Source organism: Nilaparvata lugens, chromosome 4, assembly GCF_014356525.2.
Source record: "Nilaparvata lugens isolate BPH chromosome 4, ASM1435652v1, whole genome shotgun sequence".
Taxonomy (NCBI): Eukaryota; Metazoa; Arthropoda; class Insecta; order Hemiptera; family Delphacidae; genus Nilaparvata; species Nilaparvata lugens.
The window spans coordinates 32,774,608-32,792,311 of record NC_052507.1 but is presented as its reverse complement, the minus strand read 5'-3'; the positions used below and the strand labels follow the sequence as shown (position 1 = coordinate 32,792,311).

The 17,704-nt window shown below is 34.0% G+C and overlaps 1 protein-coding gene across 1 annotated transcript in view; it reads left to right on the top strand.

The window, feature by feature from the left end:
- The window catches only part of LOC111062315 (DE-cadherin), a 93,260-nt gene continuing 75,556 nt past the window's right edge, over window positions 1-17,704 (top strand). Inside the window, exon 1 of the mRNA XM_039427354.1 lies at window positions 1-400. Coding sequence (XP_039283288.1) covers window positions 307-400 — 94 coding nt within the window. The 5' untranslated portion in view covers window positions 1-306. The remainder of the gene's footprint in view (window positions 401-17,704) is intronic.

Sequence of the window (17,704 nt, the reverse complement as noted above, 5' to 3'; positions counted from 1 at the left end):
GAGGCATCGAGTTTGAGTTCAAAATCTAGCGAGCGAGCAACGGACAGTCAGAGTTGGACGGTTGGAGCAGCACTGTCGCGCGTTCGTCAGCGTTGTGCGTGCGAAGTTCGTAGTTTGCTGTTGACCGTTGATGGATTCAAAACTGCATGTGCCGACGCCGTCAACTTTGTGTTTGTTTGGTTATGGGGTGAATTAACTCGTGCGTGAGTTGTGAAGTGTTTAGTGAATGATTTTGTTCAGTTAAGTAGAAGAAATCTTAGTTGTCTTTTGCATTTTCTAATGCAGACTTCCTGATGATCATCTAGGATGGCAGCACCGCTAAGGATTCTGGCGGTACTTGCCTGCGTTCTATTCATTTCGACGAATTCGATACACGCAGAGACAGTCAAACTTATATCAGGCAAGTTATCAGTTATAAATCAGTCGAATATTAAATTTACAAACATGAATATTGTACGCAAAATATTCAAGAGTACGGTACGGTAGGTACCAGAGTAGCTAAAGCTAAAACTACTATTGAAAACCAACACTCAAGTTTGTGTTTTAGGTTACGGTATATCTGCAGGTGGTTCGAAGCACGGTATATAGAAGAAGACGGTAGGTGTCACGCGCATGTTTGTGCTAAATTTCCGGTGTAGCTGACGTTATTTCATATCCAATCATCTGTTTTTAGCAAATGACCACTACCGTTTTTATCTAAATACCGTGGTTCGAAGTAACAGTTCATGTAATTTTATTTAAAGATTAAAGTTGTAACTTATGTTTCAGAATTGTCTATGATTACATTTCAGCTATTTGTTAGCCGTAAAGGACATTTATTATAATTTGCAATCTTAGTTTTTCTGAGGTTTAATTTTCAGTTTTTTTTCGAAATGGAGATAGGCTACTGTACGAGCCGTAGCCTACTACATTTTTGGAACGCATGGTACCGTAGTGTAGAATTCAAGAAAATAATATAGGTTTACTGTAGTATTGTCAGTCACGTTGGAAGTTTGGAAGTTGGTACAGTATCAGTTTTGTAATTCTGCAATTTCCAGTTTTGAAACGCATGGTTTCGTAGAATTCAAGATGTAGGTTTACTGTAGCTTTGTCTGTCACGTTGGTTATACACAGTTAATTAAATTTGTAAATTTGGCTGTTAATTTTTCGCGTTTTTACGAAGAGTTGTTTTGCATGCCAATTCAATTTGTTTATTGGTAGAGATTCACTGATTCGTTTTGAGGTTTTTATTGCTTCAATCATTTTGGGTTGTCTATGTTTGGAGATCTATGAATCTGCGTTTACACCAAAGTTATTGACAACATGATTGTTTATTTTTCTGACCTTAACATATTCTATTAGATTGAACATTTAACATACACATGATGTGCATATGTTTTTGTCAAGCTCCGTTTAATCTAATAGAATCTATAAGAGCGGAAAAATAGACATTTTGTTAATAACTGGTGTAAACGCAGCTTAACTATAGGCTGAAATAAAGCAGAATTGAGCAGTGTGAGCTTTCTATGTTCTGTTAACCTGGTGGTGAGCTATAACGTAGATACCGTAGTAGATACCTTGAAAAAATTTCAAATTATTCAAAACTTAACAAAACAGTTTATCATTAACAAAACATTATGTATCCTACTTGATAATAACTAGTAGTTCTGTGAACAGTAGACCACACGCAGTTTTCTCATCCACAAGTATCTGGTGTCACCTGTTCACCGGCTTATCCATCTGTGTAATGCATGCAATGAATAATCCACTTGTCAGCTGATTGATTATGAATAATTCTATAGTCTGATTAATCCTATTTATAGTGATATCGGAGTATGGATGAAATTCCTTTTCCTTTCATATTATCCTTAAAATTCAACATTTCAAAAACCTTACATCGACGCGCAGTAATGTTATAAAAGGAATATTCCTGCCAAATCTCATAGAATTCTATCAATGCGTTTGGCCGTTTTAAACAGACAGACGAAAGAAAATCCAAGATAAAACATAGACCTCACTGCGTTTGGTCAATAATTGATCCAAATAACATGTAGGCCTATTTCAGAAATATCTTTTGTTTGGATTAAAAACATCCGAGGAATCAACTTAGACCGGCAAATTTAAAAATTTCCAAAGATTGGCAAAAATAAGCGGTAACAAAATATGGTGTACCAACAAGAAGTGAATTCGACTTTTTCCTGTCATACTCGAATATACATTTATTCTATCTGGTCGAGACGTTTTTGGTGTTAGGGGGGTGGTTGCTTTTACGGTAAACCATGGAGATTGAGCAGTACATGTATTCCAGTCCGACACCGAGTCAGGTGGTTTCACATTTAGATCTGGAATCCAGTCCAGGTGAATCTCTTTGATTAAAGGAAAAGGTTACCGTATGTGAATGGCTGGTCTTAGCAGTAACACTAATGAGAAAGATACTCACCTGACGCACTTTACTTAGTGGCCAGTCCTGTTGGCTTTGTCCTCTTTTTTCGTAATAGTTTAGGTTTCTAGATAGAAAACACACCGTAGAAGTTCAATTTGACATTCTGAAATAATTCTTATCTAGTGAGGCACTTATTTTGAGAGTACCATTTTGAATGTGTTAGAACATTCAGAAATTTTTGAGATCATACTGTGAAGCCAAGAATGTTTTTCTGTTTCAACTCCAGCAGTTCCATTTCAAAAGTTTTTTAATTGGTACAGATCTACTCTGGTTTGATTATCTACAAGAAAACTCCTTCCTGTTTTGCCTATGTAGTTATTATGTAAAATAGATAATGGATTTTGGAATACATGCCACTTTTTTCATGAATATTAATTACATCAATATATTGAAATTTATGTGGATGAAAAATGAACATGGTTGCACTGCAGCCTACCCTTGGACTGCAAACTGGATAGCATATAGGCTAGATACTAGAATTACAAAAAAATTTAGTCCACAGTCATTAACTCATTCATCAGCATAGGGTAGTGGCTCCGAAACTTTCAAGTTTGGTCACCTACCCTCAGATGGTTTTCATTTTCGCGATTTGAAAAATCCCACCCCTTCAGAGATTTGTTGGACTTGTAATATGTCTATGATAGGCCCAGTCACATAAATGATACTAATAAGTAGTAGATATAAAGTTATCATATAACTTACATTCAGAATTTTCAACCACTGTATACTTGGAATTAAGTTATAACATAGGCCTACTTATTAATAATAGAAGCTTTGGACAATAGCCTGTTTTCTCTTTTCTGTATATTGTATTTGTTTGATTTATCAAATGAGAAATTGTCAAATACTATTTACTTTTTTATATTTTAACATGCCGGTATCAGATTCCATGGTAATAATAGGCTACTAATAACTATATTGCTTTATGAAAATGATCGATTGAAGGTTTTTTATGAGACACTTATTAGCCTATCTTGAAGTTTGACTCTTCATCATATTGATCAACCATCAATTGGCAACTGAATCTCCACCACAAATCAGTTCTAGAAATGCATGCTAATGAATAATTTGTTGAATGGTGGCGGGTGGGGACTTGAGGCCATGATGCGCTTCCCTGCTGTTGTCGCTGAGGGCTGAATCAAATGGTGGCAGAGCAGAGGCATGTCTTTCGCCTTTCGCCTGCCATCAATATTTTATGTGCGTGCCTGATGCTCGATTCCCACCTGTCACACTACCTGAACCCGAACAAGCTGCTAGGAAAGGGTTCACTTCGATACCTATCGCCCCCGGCTATTTTTAAAGGGCTCTTCCATACATCTTTCCACTCGGTTATGCTGCGGGCGACACGAACATGCTCTTGAGAACTGAAGTAATTTTCAATGTAGAGCGTTCTTCTCGGCGAGATACAGCTTTATGTACGGTGTTGATTGGTCCTATTGTTCTTGACTTGCTCAGAAACTCATAAGTTTATGATGATGGCAATGGTGGGGTTCCTCGGATCAAATATGCATAATTCTGTGCTTCTTGAAGTGGAATATGAGTGTGTGTTGGCCTGTGTAGTGTGTAGGCCTACTTCTACAGGTCTGCAAAGTTTGATAGATATTTTTAGAAAAACTGTGAGGTGATGTTGATATATCAACCTACCACCAATAATATTACTGTACCTTAGTTACACTACATACATTCTGCAGCTCGTTAGAGTTTCTAGTTTACTGGAGATTGATAATATTATTTAACAACCGAATTCAAATTTTTAATTTTTCTTCAATAAAATTTTCAATTTTCACTGTTATAATATATATTTATTTGGATACTTGATTGTTTTTCAATTTGATAGACTAGTTCTCTTTTTCGTTTCTTCAAGTGACAACTAGTTTCGGCTCATTATGCGATTATCCTCTAGTGTAGTGTAAGGCTACTGAGGATACAAAAAACATGCATTGGACTAATTTGTGGACTCCCTTCCCGAGCTCATTGTAGAGAGGGATTTGTTCGTTTTGGTGTGATGACGGTTAGTGTTTATTTTCCAAAGCCTACTATACATAAGAGAAAATATCCATTTATATGATGATTGGGCTCATATCACTCATATGGAACAGCGAATAGGAGTACTTTGAGTTTGATCAAGTTCAATTACACCAAAACTCAAAAAAACTTTTATCTATACAGCGATTAAATTATTCAATTTCCTACCTCCTTTTATCAGGAACCTGGAGAATACAAAATTTAAAAATAAATTAAAGGAAATTTTGTCAAAGAAATTTGTATCTATACTATAGATGAATTTTTCGAAATAAATCTTGAAGTGGAGTAGCCTTATTACTTTATTATTATATTGAGATCAGAGGACAATTCCTGGGTGGAAAATTAGTATTAATGATTTATCTATGTACGATTGTGACTTATAGTTCTATTTATCTGTTATGTGTCTACTTTTGTTACCATTTATTGTAATACATTTTGATGTTTTCTTTTGCTGCTAAAATAAAACATTTATTATTCATCAAGCAGAAAATTTCCCCTGTAATGCTTTTTTGTATTTAATTGTTTAACAGTTTGATTTAAAATGTAGGTTCACAAACAAATATTGTCACGTCATTTTATTCACCGTGTAGCCTAATAAGCTTGTTAAACTTTCTTATTACCAATTAGAAGATTTCTGAATAAACGAGTAGAGAAATTTAAAAATTTTAGTAACTTTCTTCCTCATATGGTCATAAAACTGTTGGAATATAATGACCTTTTAACGGACCTTTTTGTTTTTATGAAATAGTAATCCTTAATTTTTATACTTTCATTCAATACTGTGATCTCAATTTTTCTGTAAGCCTTGAAAAATGAAGTAGCTTCAAGTTGTCATTCACTCTTGCACACTCCTATTTCAAGCTTTATATTGAATATAAATCATATTTTGCTTTTATTTATTTATTTATTTATTCGTGGACAGAATCACAAATCACATAAATATGATTAGGAAGGAACAACAGGCTTGGCTCAAACCTATTCCATTCCCAAATTTTGATAAATTAATAAGATGTCCAAAAATAGGTTATGTTTCTACTGTAAAACGTTCAAGTTCAATTTTCGTCCAAAAATATATACAAGCTAAACATTTTGAATTTATAGAAATTAAAACAACAAACTATATTTAAATATAGCACTTGATTATCACTTCATATTGAATTAATCAAGTAATTTTATAAAATTTTGAACCCAAAAATACACACAACTTCTCTCACTAAGCACAGCTGTTTACTTCGAGCTTTCTCCATAATGAAATTTATCCAGCGCCTTTCTTCTTTCCTTGATTACTCTCCCTATTATTTTCTGCTCTATTCGTTTTCTTTTACGTAGGTACTCACCCCGCATTCAGGTGCATATTCGTTATTAGATTTTTGTTTTTTCTTTCTCTCCCTTCTTGATTCTATCTCTTCATTTTTCCAACGATAGTTCTTAACTAAAATATGATTATATGATTAAGTTCCATACCGTATTCAATTTTAGAACCTATTTCTTTCTCTAAATTAGGCTATCTTCTCTTTGATCTCCAGCTGCTGAACTATGCCCGACCCTCGTCACAAGAAGATCCAAAATAATAAGTTTCTGATTGCTTACGTTAAGACCTGACGTATGTGTGCTTAGTGTAGGCTGAGCATGTATGTAGTATGTAGGTCCGACTCGAGATGGTAAGATGTCGATCGCCCCAAGGCAAGCCAGTTTTTCATCTGGGCAAGTCCTGATAGAATAAAAAAGGGAGAACCATAACAATTGAATCGGAGTTGCACAGTACAATAGGGCTGGCTGGCTGAGCTCTCCCTCTGGCAATTCATCCTCATACATGGGCTGCAGCCAAATAAGCAATCTACGGCATAACTCAATCCGAAACGGTGAGACAGGTGAATCATTTCTGCTCTGGGAGCTAGGACTGGCTGCTTGCTTATTTCTTGCATTTCGTTCCACTGAAACTGGATGACGACTGACCAACACGTATCTAGAAATAATTCCAGGATAATTTTCCAGCGTATCCCAACGAATCATTTTTGCTTCACTTATTGTGCCACATGAAGGTCTTCTATTATTCCACTGTAATGTGTCGGATACAAAATATCAAGAGACTGGATGACAAAGTAGCTCGCATCTTCTCTAGTCTTGATCCGGTGTAAAATCAAATCAATTCAGGACAATTCTATTTACAAATCAATACACATTGCAATGAAAAAATGAAACAAAAATACTGAAACATTTTTTGCTGAGAGTATATTTTAAACTAGATTTTAATGAGCAATAATTTCTTACATTTTTAATCACTATTATTCAATCAACAAAGCTCTCTTGCGTTGATCTCAGCTATCAACAATTAAACCATGTACAATAATTAATACTGTATGCAATAATAATAATAATAAACTGATAATATAGCATACAATATTTTCGAGTTGGAATTTTTTTTTTAATATTTTACAATTTACAATCCGTTCTTCTCTTGGATTGGCAAACTAGATTATAGAATTGATGTGAAAATGTGTTTAGCGTATCTTACTAGATGGATATCACTGTAACTTGATTTTTATTCATCTACACTTGGGGTTAGTTAGATTCAGGTTGTTAGAAGCGGCTCCTGTAATCAATAGGATATTGGCCTGTAGAGATGACAAGCAACTTTTTGAGGCCAACTGAGTGCCAGTGACTTTAACGCATTTGAAAGGATAAGCTTGGAACTTTCTCTTAATTATTTTCGAAGATGGTCTCACGTTTATAATTAACTTACTGTAATAATTGGCTTTTTAAGAAATGCTCCCAATTACCTATTCAAGAGAAATTGTGGAATCAGTCACAGAAAGACACGTGAAGAGCTGCTAATGATTGTATCCCGTTCTCTCCCGCTCATTTTCTTTTTCTCTCTCACTATCCTGCATCATCCTTCCACAGCTCTCTATCCTGTCTTGAAACTAGTATTTGAGAAGAATGTGTAACTAGCAGTTCCCAATTCTTTAATCCTCGTCAATCTGACAAGTAGGCCTATTAAAAATTGGCAGTGTGCTTATTAATTTTCATCTTACTGTAAATTAATTTTTTAATGAATGTCCCTCATCAAATGCATCACGCTTCTTAAGAGTTTAGTGGTATGATACTTTCTTGATTTATGCTTTATAGTCACCTAGAAGTTGAACCAATGGTTAGATTGTTTATAGAATATGTTTCATATTTGGAACACTTGAATCGGAATAGTTATACCTATATTCATTATACTCTAGGTTTCTTTATTTGTACATCCTACTCCTCTTCAATTTACATTTAATATTTTAGTCATCTTCTATCTATTATAGTCTATATCGTATTTCATCGAATAAAAATATTAGAGTTATACCTAAGGATAGCATGTTCAAGATAATTATACTCATATACTATTCAGTTATGCATGTATCAGTCCGTATAGGCTACTCTGTCGATAATACAAGGGCTTTTTTATGAAATTCACCACACAATTTGCACTTGAAATTGTTTAATCTTTCTATTGTGACGTGACATCTATCACGAAGGTCGTATATCTTCAAACAAAAATAATGTGCAAATGGCTATGCAATGTGCAAATGGCTATGCTTAATGAATAATCAAACATTCCAGAGTTTGCTTATGAGTAAAGTTTACTGCTGTAAATAGTGAAATGTATGTACAGTCCTTCAACATAAATATATCTTAGCAAAACACTTGCACATTTCGAATGCAAGTTGTTTAACATCGGAAATGAGCATCCTCTATGTGTATGTTTATAGTTGAATTTGATTGGTGATGACGTCACTGTCTCATTAATTGTCTGATTATGGTGTATTGAATGTTAATCGCTCTAATGTTTATTTCATGACCCCACTCAAGAGGGTTTCCGAAGCTCCTAATCAATACACTGACAGAGAACTTTAGAATAAACATCGCTTCAAATATACAAACTTGAAAAGTTGATTATGTTTATAATAATTGCTATAGGTGTGATATGTGGCCACAACGACAAGAACATCTACAATTTTGGACCTCTCCTTTTCAGAACAGGATTCAGTGTCATCTTAGGAAGAACGCAGTTCTACATTCCCCAAATAAGGAAATTTGTTTTCCATCCCGCGGTATCTTTTATTTAAAGTTGGGGGTTGTTTTATTTTTTGATTCAGTTGCCTGTTGATATATTTTGTATTACTGTACTTCCAAAATAGTAAATATATTAATTTAAATATTCATTTTATTTGTAGAAAAAATTTGGTTGACATAGCGGATTTGTTGTGAATAAATAAGACTGTTATAGGCCTATACATTGTTAAAATCACTCCCCTTGAAATCCTATTATATTAAGCGAGCAATTTCTGTATTTATATATCTGGTTATTTTTATTTCTGGCTATTTTTATATCTGGTTATTTATGTTTTACGGATCTCGAAAACGGCTCTAACGATTTTCACGAAATTTGGAACATAGTAGGTTTTCGATTGCACTAGATCTCATTCTTTGGAAAACTCGCTGAACGACATTAAAAGAATAATAAAATCATCCTTGGAAAACAGATGATAATTTTGTCGTCTCTCGATAACAGAAGATGCTGCGTGTGTCTGTGTGGGAGAGAGACAGAATTATTTCCAGCTGTGTAATCATACCGTAATCAATCAGAGAGAAATTTCATCTGGCTAGACAATTTAATCGATTTGATCAACGTAATTTGATTTGTTGACATGACATGATAATCCTCCTAAACTAGAGTATATCATAATTTTCAAAGTTGATCATTATTTGACAATTTCAAGTGATCAGTGAGTGTTATTTTGTTATTCATTTTGGTTTGTATATAATCTAAATTATAATATTTTTGTTTTCAAATGTTTGAACAGAAAATTGAACCTGAATTCAAGTGTATGGAACATAACCTACTTTCTGGACTATTTATAGTGTATTAATCAAAATTCAGGAAAGAAACGGTTTGGGGTGTGCCTGTTAGTACTTCCCCAATCATTTTAAAGAATTGTGTTCGGTTTATCAAAAGTAAATAAATAAATAACGAGCGAAGCTCGGTGCCCCGATATTAAATATAATTGAACATAATCACTCCCTTTGAACATAAAAATGTTCCAATCATTCAGAATAGCTTAGTATACATAGTTGGCGTAGACTTGAAGAATTTTGTGTAGGCAACTCCAACTCTGGACGTGTTCTGTTGTGGGAAATATGCTGTGTTTTTGTCGTTGGTTCGTTCGCCTGCTGCATTGTTTCGTTTTTTCCTATTCGCTTTCTCGTAAATTCTTCCCGCCTTGAGTCAAGAAACTGGAGGAAAGGCACGCGTCTACCAAAAAACTGGTGTCGTTTTTCAATAAATTGTGTCGCATAGCAGCTAGGTGAAGGCGTGGCTTGGACATATGGCGTGACATGTGCCCGGATTTAAAACCTCACGTTCAAAAAACCTCTCCCAAACTGCTCCAACTCTTACTTCGTCCCACTCTCTCATGAGTAGGACATCTCTCAATGTATCTGCTCCAACTATACTGTGTACAAATTATCGTGAGCGACTGGAGAACCTAACTGATTGATGATTGAGTAATTTCGTACAGGATGACCGGAGCACAAGATAATGACTCAAACAGGAAGTTGTACATAATTCTCCTGTAGGGATTTTTAAGTTTCTTAGCAGGAAACGCCTTCTGTTTCCGACTATCATAAAATGGCTTAGTAAATCTATTCAAGCTTTTCACATTCAGGTAGTTAAAGTACAAATAATAGTGGTTTGTAAGTATGGAGAACAGGTGTTGTGAGGCAGAAGATAACAATAACTTTTTTGTATTTTGCATATACTGTAGCACCAACATTTATTGTCAAGTATGTATATTAGTTCCAGAAATATTTAAAGTTTTCTTTTGTGTAGTTGAGATGTTGATATTGTGGTAATTATTCATATTCAGTAAAAAGAGTAAGAAATTGTCAAAAACCACGGATATTATTGATAGTTAGAAAGACCGTTTTCGGTTGTTACACCATTGTCAATCTCTGATAAACTCTGAAGTTTAACTCCGAAGGGAGACAATGGTGAAAGCCGCTCTTTCTAACTATCAATAAAATCTGTGTTTTTTGACAATTTCTTAGTCTTTATTTAAAATATGTAAAGGTCTAATGGAAGACTATACTGTGTATTAATTGATTAGCTTACATGTAGTCCAGTCTTCAGAGTATCAAATTATCTAGATTACCTAAATCTAGACTCATAATTCTTGAGATTCTAGAAATGTCATTGGTCTTGAATGAATGGATAATAAGTGAAATTAGTTGTTTGAATAAAATTATAGAAAGTGATCACCTTTCAAGCAACACAGCCTGCTGTATATTCATACTCATGAAACTCACATAAATTTGTAAGGTCATTAGAAAACTTGATGCTATCAATGTAAATGTAGTTGTCCATCGATTGTCCTCTTCTCTTATAATTGTCATATATTATAATTGTTCTCTATATTGTCAAAGCTTTACGTATCAAAAGTTATGTAGTACAAGTTCTAGTTCTATTCTATAGAATTATTTCAATTATTAATTGACGTATCATACACTGTTGGAGCTATGCTCAAATTATACAGTTTCAATAATTATATTATTCAAGATGAACCCATCATCATTTCAATCATCATCAAATGTCAAGGAAGTATTTGCTTTACAAAAATGTACTTGTAAGGCTTCACTAAGATTTCAATAATCACAATTATATTCTTGAAACGTCAGAAACTTTAAATGAGCTGTACTTCCTATCCATGGTCTCTTAGAATATGCTTCCATGTATCTGGCATTTGGTTTTATAGCTCGATCGCTGTGGCATTTCGTTTCACAGCTTTATTACTCTTCTGGCATTTTCACAGTCTGGAAACTGCTCACCTGTGCTTATCTTTCAGCTCATGCTTGAAATCATTTCTAAACTCAATTATAAAAAACTACATGTTTTTTTTTCAATAATAAACAACAAGAGGATCACGGGAGAGATGGAAAGCACAATGAGGTGTATACAAGCCATAATAGTCGGGAAATTGCATCACTGAAAACTATAGTTCGATCTCTGCTGACAAAAGGTCGAGGCTAATTTAGTTGTCTGAATAATAGCATTGAAGCATCAGTTTGCGCTGGAAAATCGATCGACATGCGTGAATATTTCCGTAAAATTTTTATTGAAAGAACCTATTGCTCTGTACAGGAAAGTCGGCTATTAACATTATTTTCTCGAATAAAGTGATCGATCATCTTGAATAAGAGGTAATAACGCCGAAAATCGCTTATTTCCTGGTGTGGATGTCATTAATGTATTAATCCTTTCATTCACAGACTTAATTTCTGCTTAATTGAAGTTAGTTAGTGATTTCCCAACTTTTATTAGTCGTATTTTCTATTTGCAATTCATTCTCATTAATAACATACTCTCTCTACCTTGTCTCTGATTCTATTAATTCAGATTCATATTTAATTATGAGTTAAGATTTCTATATACTGTAGAAGTGAGTTAAGATTCACGATAATTTTATTCAAATTTCTTAATTGAAACGTCTTCGATCCTTTTTTATACAATATGTTAATTTTCCACAATTTAAGTAATCAGGTCTAGCAATCTTAAAATTCCTATTTTTATGGAATTTTCTCCTATTTTGTAATTTTTAATCATGTTCAAGTGAATTGAAGCGACCACAACTAGAACAAAATAATGTCGAACTCTTTGAAACGGTGATGTGTTAACGTTCATCTAATTGATTACGATCTGTTTTTTATTTGGTAATGTTACTTGTGTCCTAATTGGCTTTACTCGTTTATAATTGACAATACCCAAATTTCGATGGTTCAAAAGTACATTAGAGGCCCTAGTTCTAGATTTCGACTGGACTGCCTGATTAGCTAAATTGACTGAGTAACTCGTGATGAATTCGGGCTTAATTAGCTCTAATTTCCTCCGACCATGCTACGAATTAAGGCCCATGCCAGAGTTGAAATTGATTAATACCGAAGATTCACGATTGAGAATGGAAAATCGGTAATTGGATTTGCAAAGAAAAACTTTTATATCTATTCTCATACTATTCGTAAACTAAGTATCTGTAATTCTCTTGTGATAGTGACTTATGTAACATTTAAATTGTCTTATCTAATGATCCGAAAAAATATTTATTAGGCGGAGCTAGGATCTCATTATAATATTACAGTATTGATACCATAACAAAATTAATGCAAAGTAAAGGTACAAAAAGTATATAACCTATTTCAAAAACACCTTTTACTTCTTTAAAAAACGCATCAATTTCCTCTGAATTATTAAAACATGAATAAATTTAATTACAAACACTATACACCCTTGTCTCACTCCTTGGTTGACTACCATTTCGTCCAGTCGTTTATCACCTGTATTGATTATTATTTGTGTATCATGGTACAGTGATATTATCACCCACTTTATTCAATATATATCTTGACCACATTTTCCAAAAATGGAAATGTAGAGTAGGTTTAGGAATAGAACTTGAAAAGAACGTTCACCTGAATGCATTGTTATTTGCTGATGATTTCTGGATAGTGCAGGACAATGAAAATGACCTCCAAAGATCAGTCCATATCCTCAATGAAATAGGTCAGAAATATAATTTAAAAATATCAACTAAGAAAACAAAAATTATGGCATTCAGAGGCAAATATCCGGTCAGATCAAAAATTGTTATTAATAATACAGTTTTGGAACAAGTTTCTCGATATACATATCTAGGAAGTGACATTAGTTACAAAGATGAATTAGATATTGAGAAGAAAATAGGAAAGTTTCAAATGATATGTGGAAATATCAGCAGGACTTTGGGTAATAAAGCTAGAACAGATACAATTATGAAATTTTATAAGGTAATGGCCGCTCCAGTCCTCCTCTATGGTAGTGAATCATGGGTTACTACGAAGCCACTTGAAAGTAGAGTGCAGGCAGCCGAGATGAGATTTCTCCGAAGAACCAAGGGATGTGACAGAAGAGATCATTTCAGGAATGAAGATATTAGGAAAGAATTGAAAATCTGCAGCATGAATGAAAGAGTTACGGAGAATCGGCATCAATGGAGGGAGCATGTTCAAAGAATGTCAGCTGAAAGAATACCATTTAAAGTCTATAATTATCAGCCAGTAGGCAAAAGAGATGTTGGCAGACCACGCAAGCGTTGGCAATAATAGGATTTTTTATGTTTATTTGAATAATTGGCTAGATGTGAGTCGGAACAGGTTAAAGCCTAATCCTTGTTTGTAAGAAGAAGAAGAAGACAAACACTATATATTTCGGCGACTTATCTTAATTGTGCACACCTGAAGATGGGATAAGTCGCCCAAATATATAGTGATTCTAATTTATTTTTTAATGCTTTCAATAATTTAAGGAAGTTTACTGTGCTGTTTAGAATAAGTAAAATATATTAAAAAAAGAGTTAAAATTCTATATTCGTTTAATTACTATTACTAAAAGTAGCCCTTCTTATTTATAATAATTCGTAACAGAATAAATTGTATGTAAAATGAAAGTTCAGAACCACACGCTTCAAAAACTACATCATTACTTGAAAATTTGAATTACCACTTAGAACTGATTTCATAACGTACTGCACATAACGTACAGCACAAAAATACAAATGAAATTAATGCAGAATAGTTTTAGAATATTCCAGTAGTAATTTTGGAATATTTGAGATTATTATTTTTTAAATAATAAGCTCAAATTGTAAAAATAGACTGTGGTCGTTGATAAGTATGTATCACTCAGTAGACTAATGACTTTTATTGTAGTCGATCACATTCTACTGCATTTATGTTGCACTTGACCATTTCTGTAATAAATGCTTTGTTACTATACTCAATAGTAGTTCACCTACGTCGCATGCTCATACCACTGGTAAAAATAGACAAAGATGAGAAAGTTGATCTTATTTTAAGGACATCCTCTTTAATATCCTCTAATGTTAGGTTGAAAAGTGATTGCGACCTTGAACCTGTTTTGGAGGATTAAATGAATGTGAATGAATTGTCTGAGAAATTGGTCAATAATTTAAGTAGCAATGTAATCGACAGTATTTTGTCGACTATTATTTCCGAAGGAAGTCTAATATTGTCGGCTGGTCAATCCCAAAGTATCAATTCGCCATTTAATCTGGTCATAATGAATGGCTTTGCGGCTCTGCACCATCCATTATACCTCCAACTGATAATTTATTTGAAATTGAATACTTCTGCCATTCAGGCAAGTGTGCCAAGGCTGGGTGCTGGTTGGGATTAGTAGTGGCATCTTTTTCTTTCAATTGGCGGTGCATTAGTTTCCGCTCTCTCTCTCTCTCACTCCACGTGGACTTAGTTGCATTATTAATCAGATATTGATTATGTCACTCATATGAATTGATTCAAAATACTCCCAGAAAAAAATAATTTCTGAAGAATTGTTTCAGTTCTTATCAGAATTTTAGTTTTATTCAACAATACATAAATCCTCATTGATCAAGCTATAGGACCCAAAATATGAGCTCATAATGAGGTACATGCTCGATCTGCCACTGTTATTTCTGGTCACTCGTCATTCCATACCTAATAATGTTTTGTTCCGAAGCGAATGAATACAATATTTTGTTGAAACAAAGTCATGTGTGGCTTGGTGGGATTTATTTTTAATTTTGTACAGAAAGTGGAAAAATATTTCAAGAAACAAATATCATTGCTTGGGGCGAATAAAATGAAATTCTTAATGAAACTTCAGGTTTTATTAAACACGATATTCTTTGGGAAAATTGATATAGGATGGGCTACTTTAATCGAGTAACTCCAATTTGAGGAGTTCTCTCCTCGGATCCTGAAAGAATTCCAATTATTTCACAAGCCTTCACTTTAGGTATGTGGTTTTTCAAAATTGAAAACATTTACAATTCAAAGGCTCGTTTCAGTCGTATTCAACATGGTGTTAAGTGACTACTTTTTTCGCTCCTTTTTTGATGCTATTCAGTGTGAGTTACGGTGCATGCATATTCAAAACGTGTGCTGGGAGGGGGAGGGGGCCCTAATGAAGGGGTTGAAATGTCTGACCGAAGGCGGCGAGCGGCGGTCATTCACAGAGAAATGCAGCAGCAGCCGCCATCACAGTGAGCATACTACATGCATACCTGTAGACTGTTGAATTCCTGTTTCATATTATTTGAAGCGTTTCATCGGTATGTAACGCGGATCCGTGCTCTACCTGTTGGCGTAGAGGGAGGGGTACGTCGGAATGCTCCCCCCTTTTTTATACTGTCCGGTCCCCTTCAGGAAATAGCTGTTGGATTACTCTGGTATGGTGGTGTCTTGCTTCGTCGAATTCAGCTTGGTCGTAATAATTATTGTTGAAGTGTATCCTTTGCGTATTCATTGTACCGTGAAAGGGTTGCCCTTGGGGCCCTGCTTTTATTAATTATGAGTCATCGAGTTCAAGCCCTTGCAGAAGATTGTGGGAGGAGTAGGATTTGCGGAGAATAGGGTCGGATACTCCTTAGGAACAAGGAAATGTTGATAGTGTAGTACGGTCTAATTGAATTACGCATATTGAAGCAATACAAAGGTTGAATATTTTGGAGTTTTGTTTTCTTCCTCACTATAGCAAAAAGTTCCTTGCGTTGAGAGCTTTGTTATATTCAGGTACATTCTTCCTATATGAATTCGCAGCAAGTTTTTTAGCCTGTTACTATTAACAGATCAATTTAACAAAATCAAGTTAGCTTCTTACGATTCTAATATAAAATTACTCTACAGTTTGTTTCCTGCATTGCACAGAATGAATTCCTGACAATTTAATCCAGTCTATCATTTATATTATTTCACATTATTATTCTCAAGGTAAAGCTTCTATCTTTTAGAATCCACTTCTTGTGCTCACCTCACAAATTACTATTATTTTTCAATCATGAATTCTCTTCAACTATGAATCTCCAAGTACATTTAACTCTTTTTATATTCAGAAAAGTAATTTTGAGTGAAATTAGATTAATCCTTTCTTATCGAATAATTTGGATAATTTGTGTAATGGATATGAACAATTTTCAATCTATTTTACTTTATTTGGAACTAAAAGTACAGTATAATATAAATGTATGATTCCTATGTTGTATTACAGCAGTTGTTGCTGCGATGATTGGGTTCATTGAGCTTGATGATAATCCCATTAATTAGTGAAGAGCTGAAGACTAAAAAAAATACTAGTAAAACTCAATGTACAATTGGTTCAAAATTTGAAGACATAGTAACTTTGCGCTTTCTCTTCTTTCAAGGAAAATTTCTACATGGACTTGTCATTCAACTACAGTGAATTATAACTGTGAAACTGATAGAATATGTAGCTCTCCTGATAAACAAGTCAATCATTCCAAACAGTTTCCACAGTATAGTAGTATGGAGTATTTTCAACTCTTTTGTTTAACCTGCTTGTTAGGTGTTATAATCTACTTAATTGTTTGAATATTGTTAATAAAATCGATAACCAGGTCTTCTTCTTCTTCCCTTGCCTTTATCCTATTTATTACATCCTGTATTTATTTGTTATTTATTCAATGTAGGCTACTTTTCATCGCATATTAGAATGAATTCAATGTTTAGTACTTCTGTACCAGTCCTGGATCATTTGTTGTATGCGTTGTTCATCTCTATTCAAGGTTGGATCAGTGACTTTAAGATTGAAATTGATAGCCTGGTTTACTGATTGATGTTTCTAGATCTCCTCACTCACTGCTCTATTGTAGTCAGAATCATCGTTTTGTATTTCAGGATGTAATCCTATCTTCCATGAGAGCCAGGCCTCCATGAGTTCACGGTCAAATCCGTAAGAGCTCTATTACTTTGAAAAATGTTGAATTAAATCTTGAAATGAATCCTTGTTCATAGTTTGGGATTAAACAACAATATTATATAGTTGTTAAAATTATTAAAGTTGTTTATTGATTGGAGTTTCATATTAGAAACTCAATAATGACGTGAATTAAAATATATGAATCATTCAATGATGAAATACTTCAACTTTCGATTTCTGCATTCTTGGTCTGGATGCACCAGACATACATGAATATGTATGATCTAGGCATGCACAGAATACATGAATATGCTTTTTAGGAATATGTCCATCTTATAGCCATAACATACTACTATTAATTTTCAAATTTGGCATCGTGAAGTAGACTTGAAAAAATTTCGTGATTGTAAATAGCTGTACTCGAACGAAATAATACTTGACCAATCACTCATAGAACGTTATGAAATAGT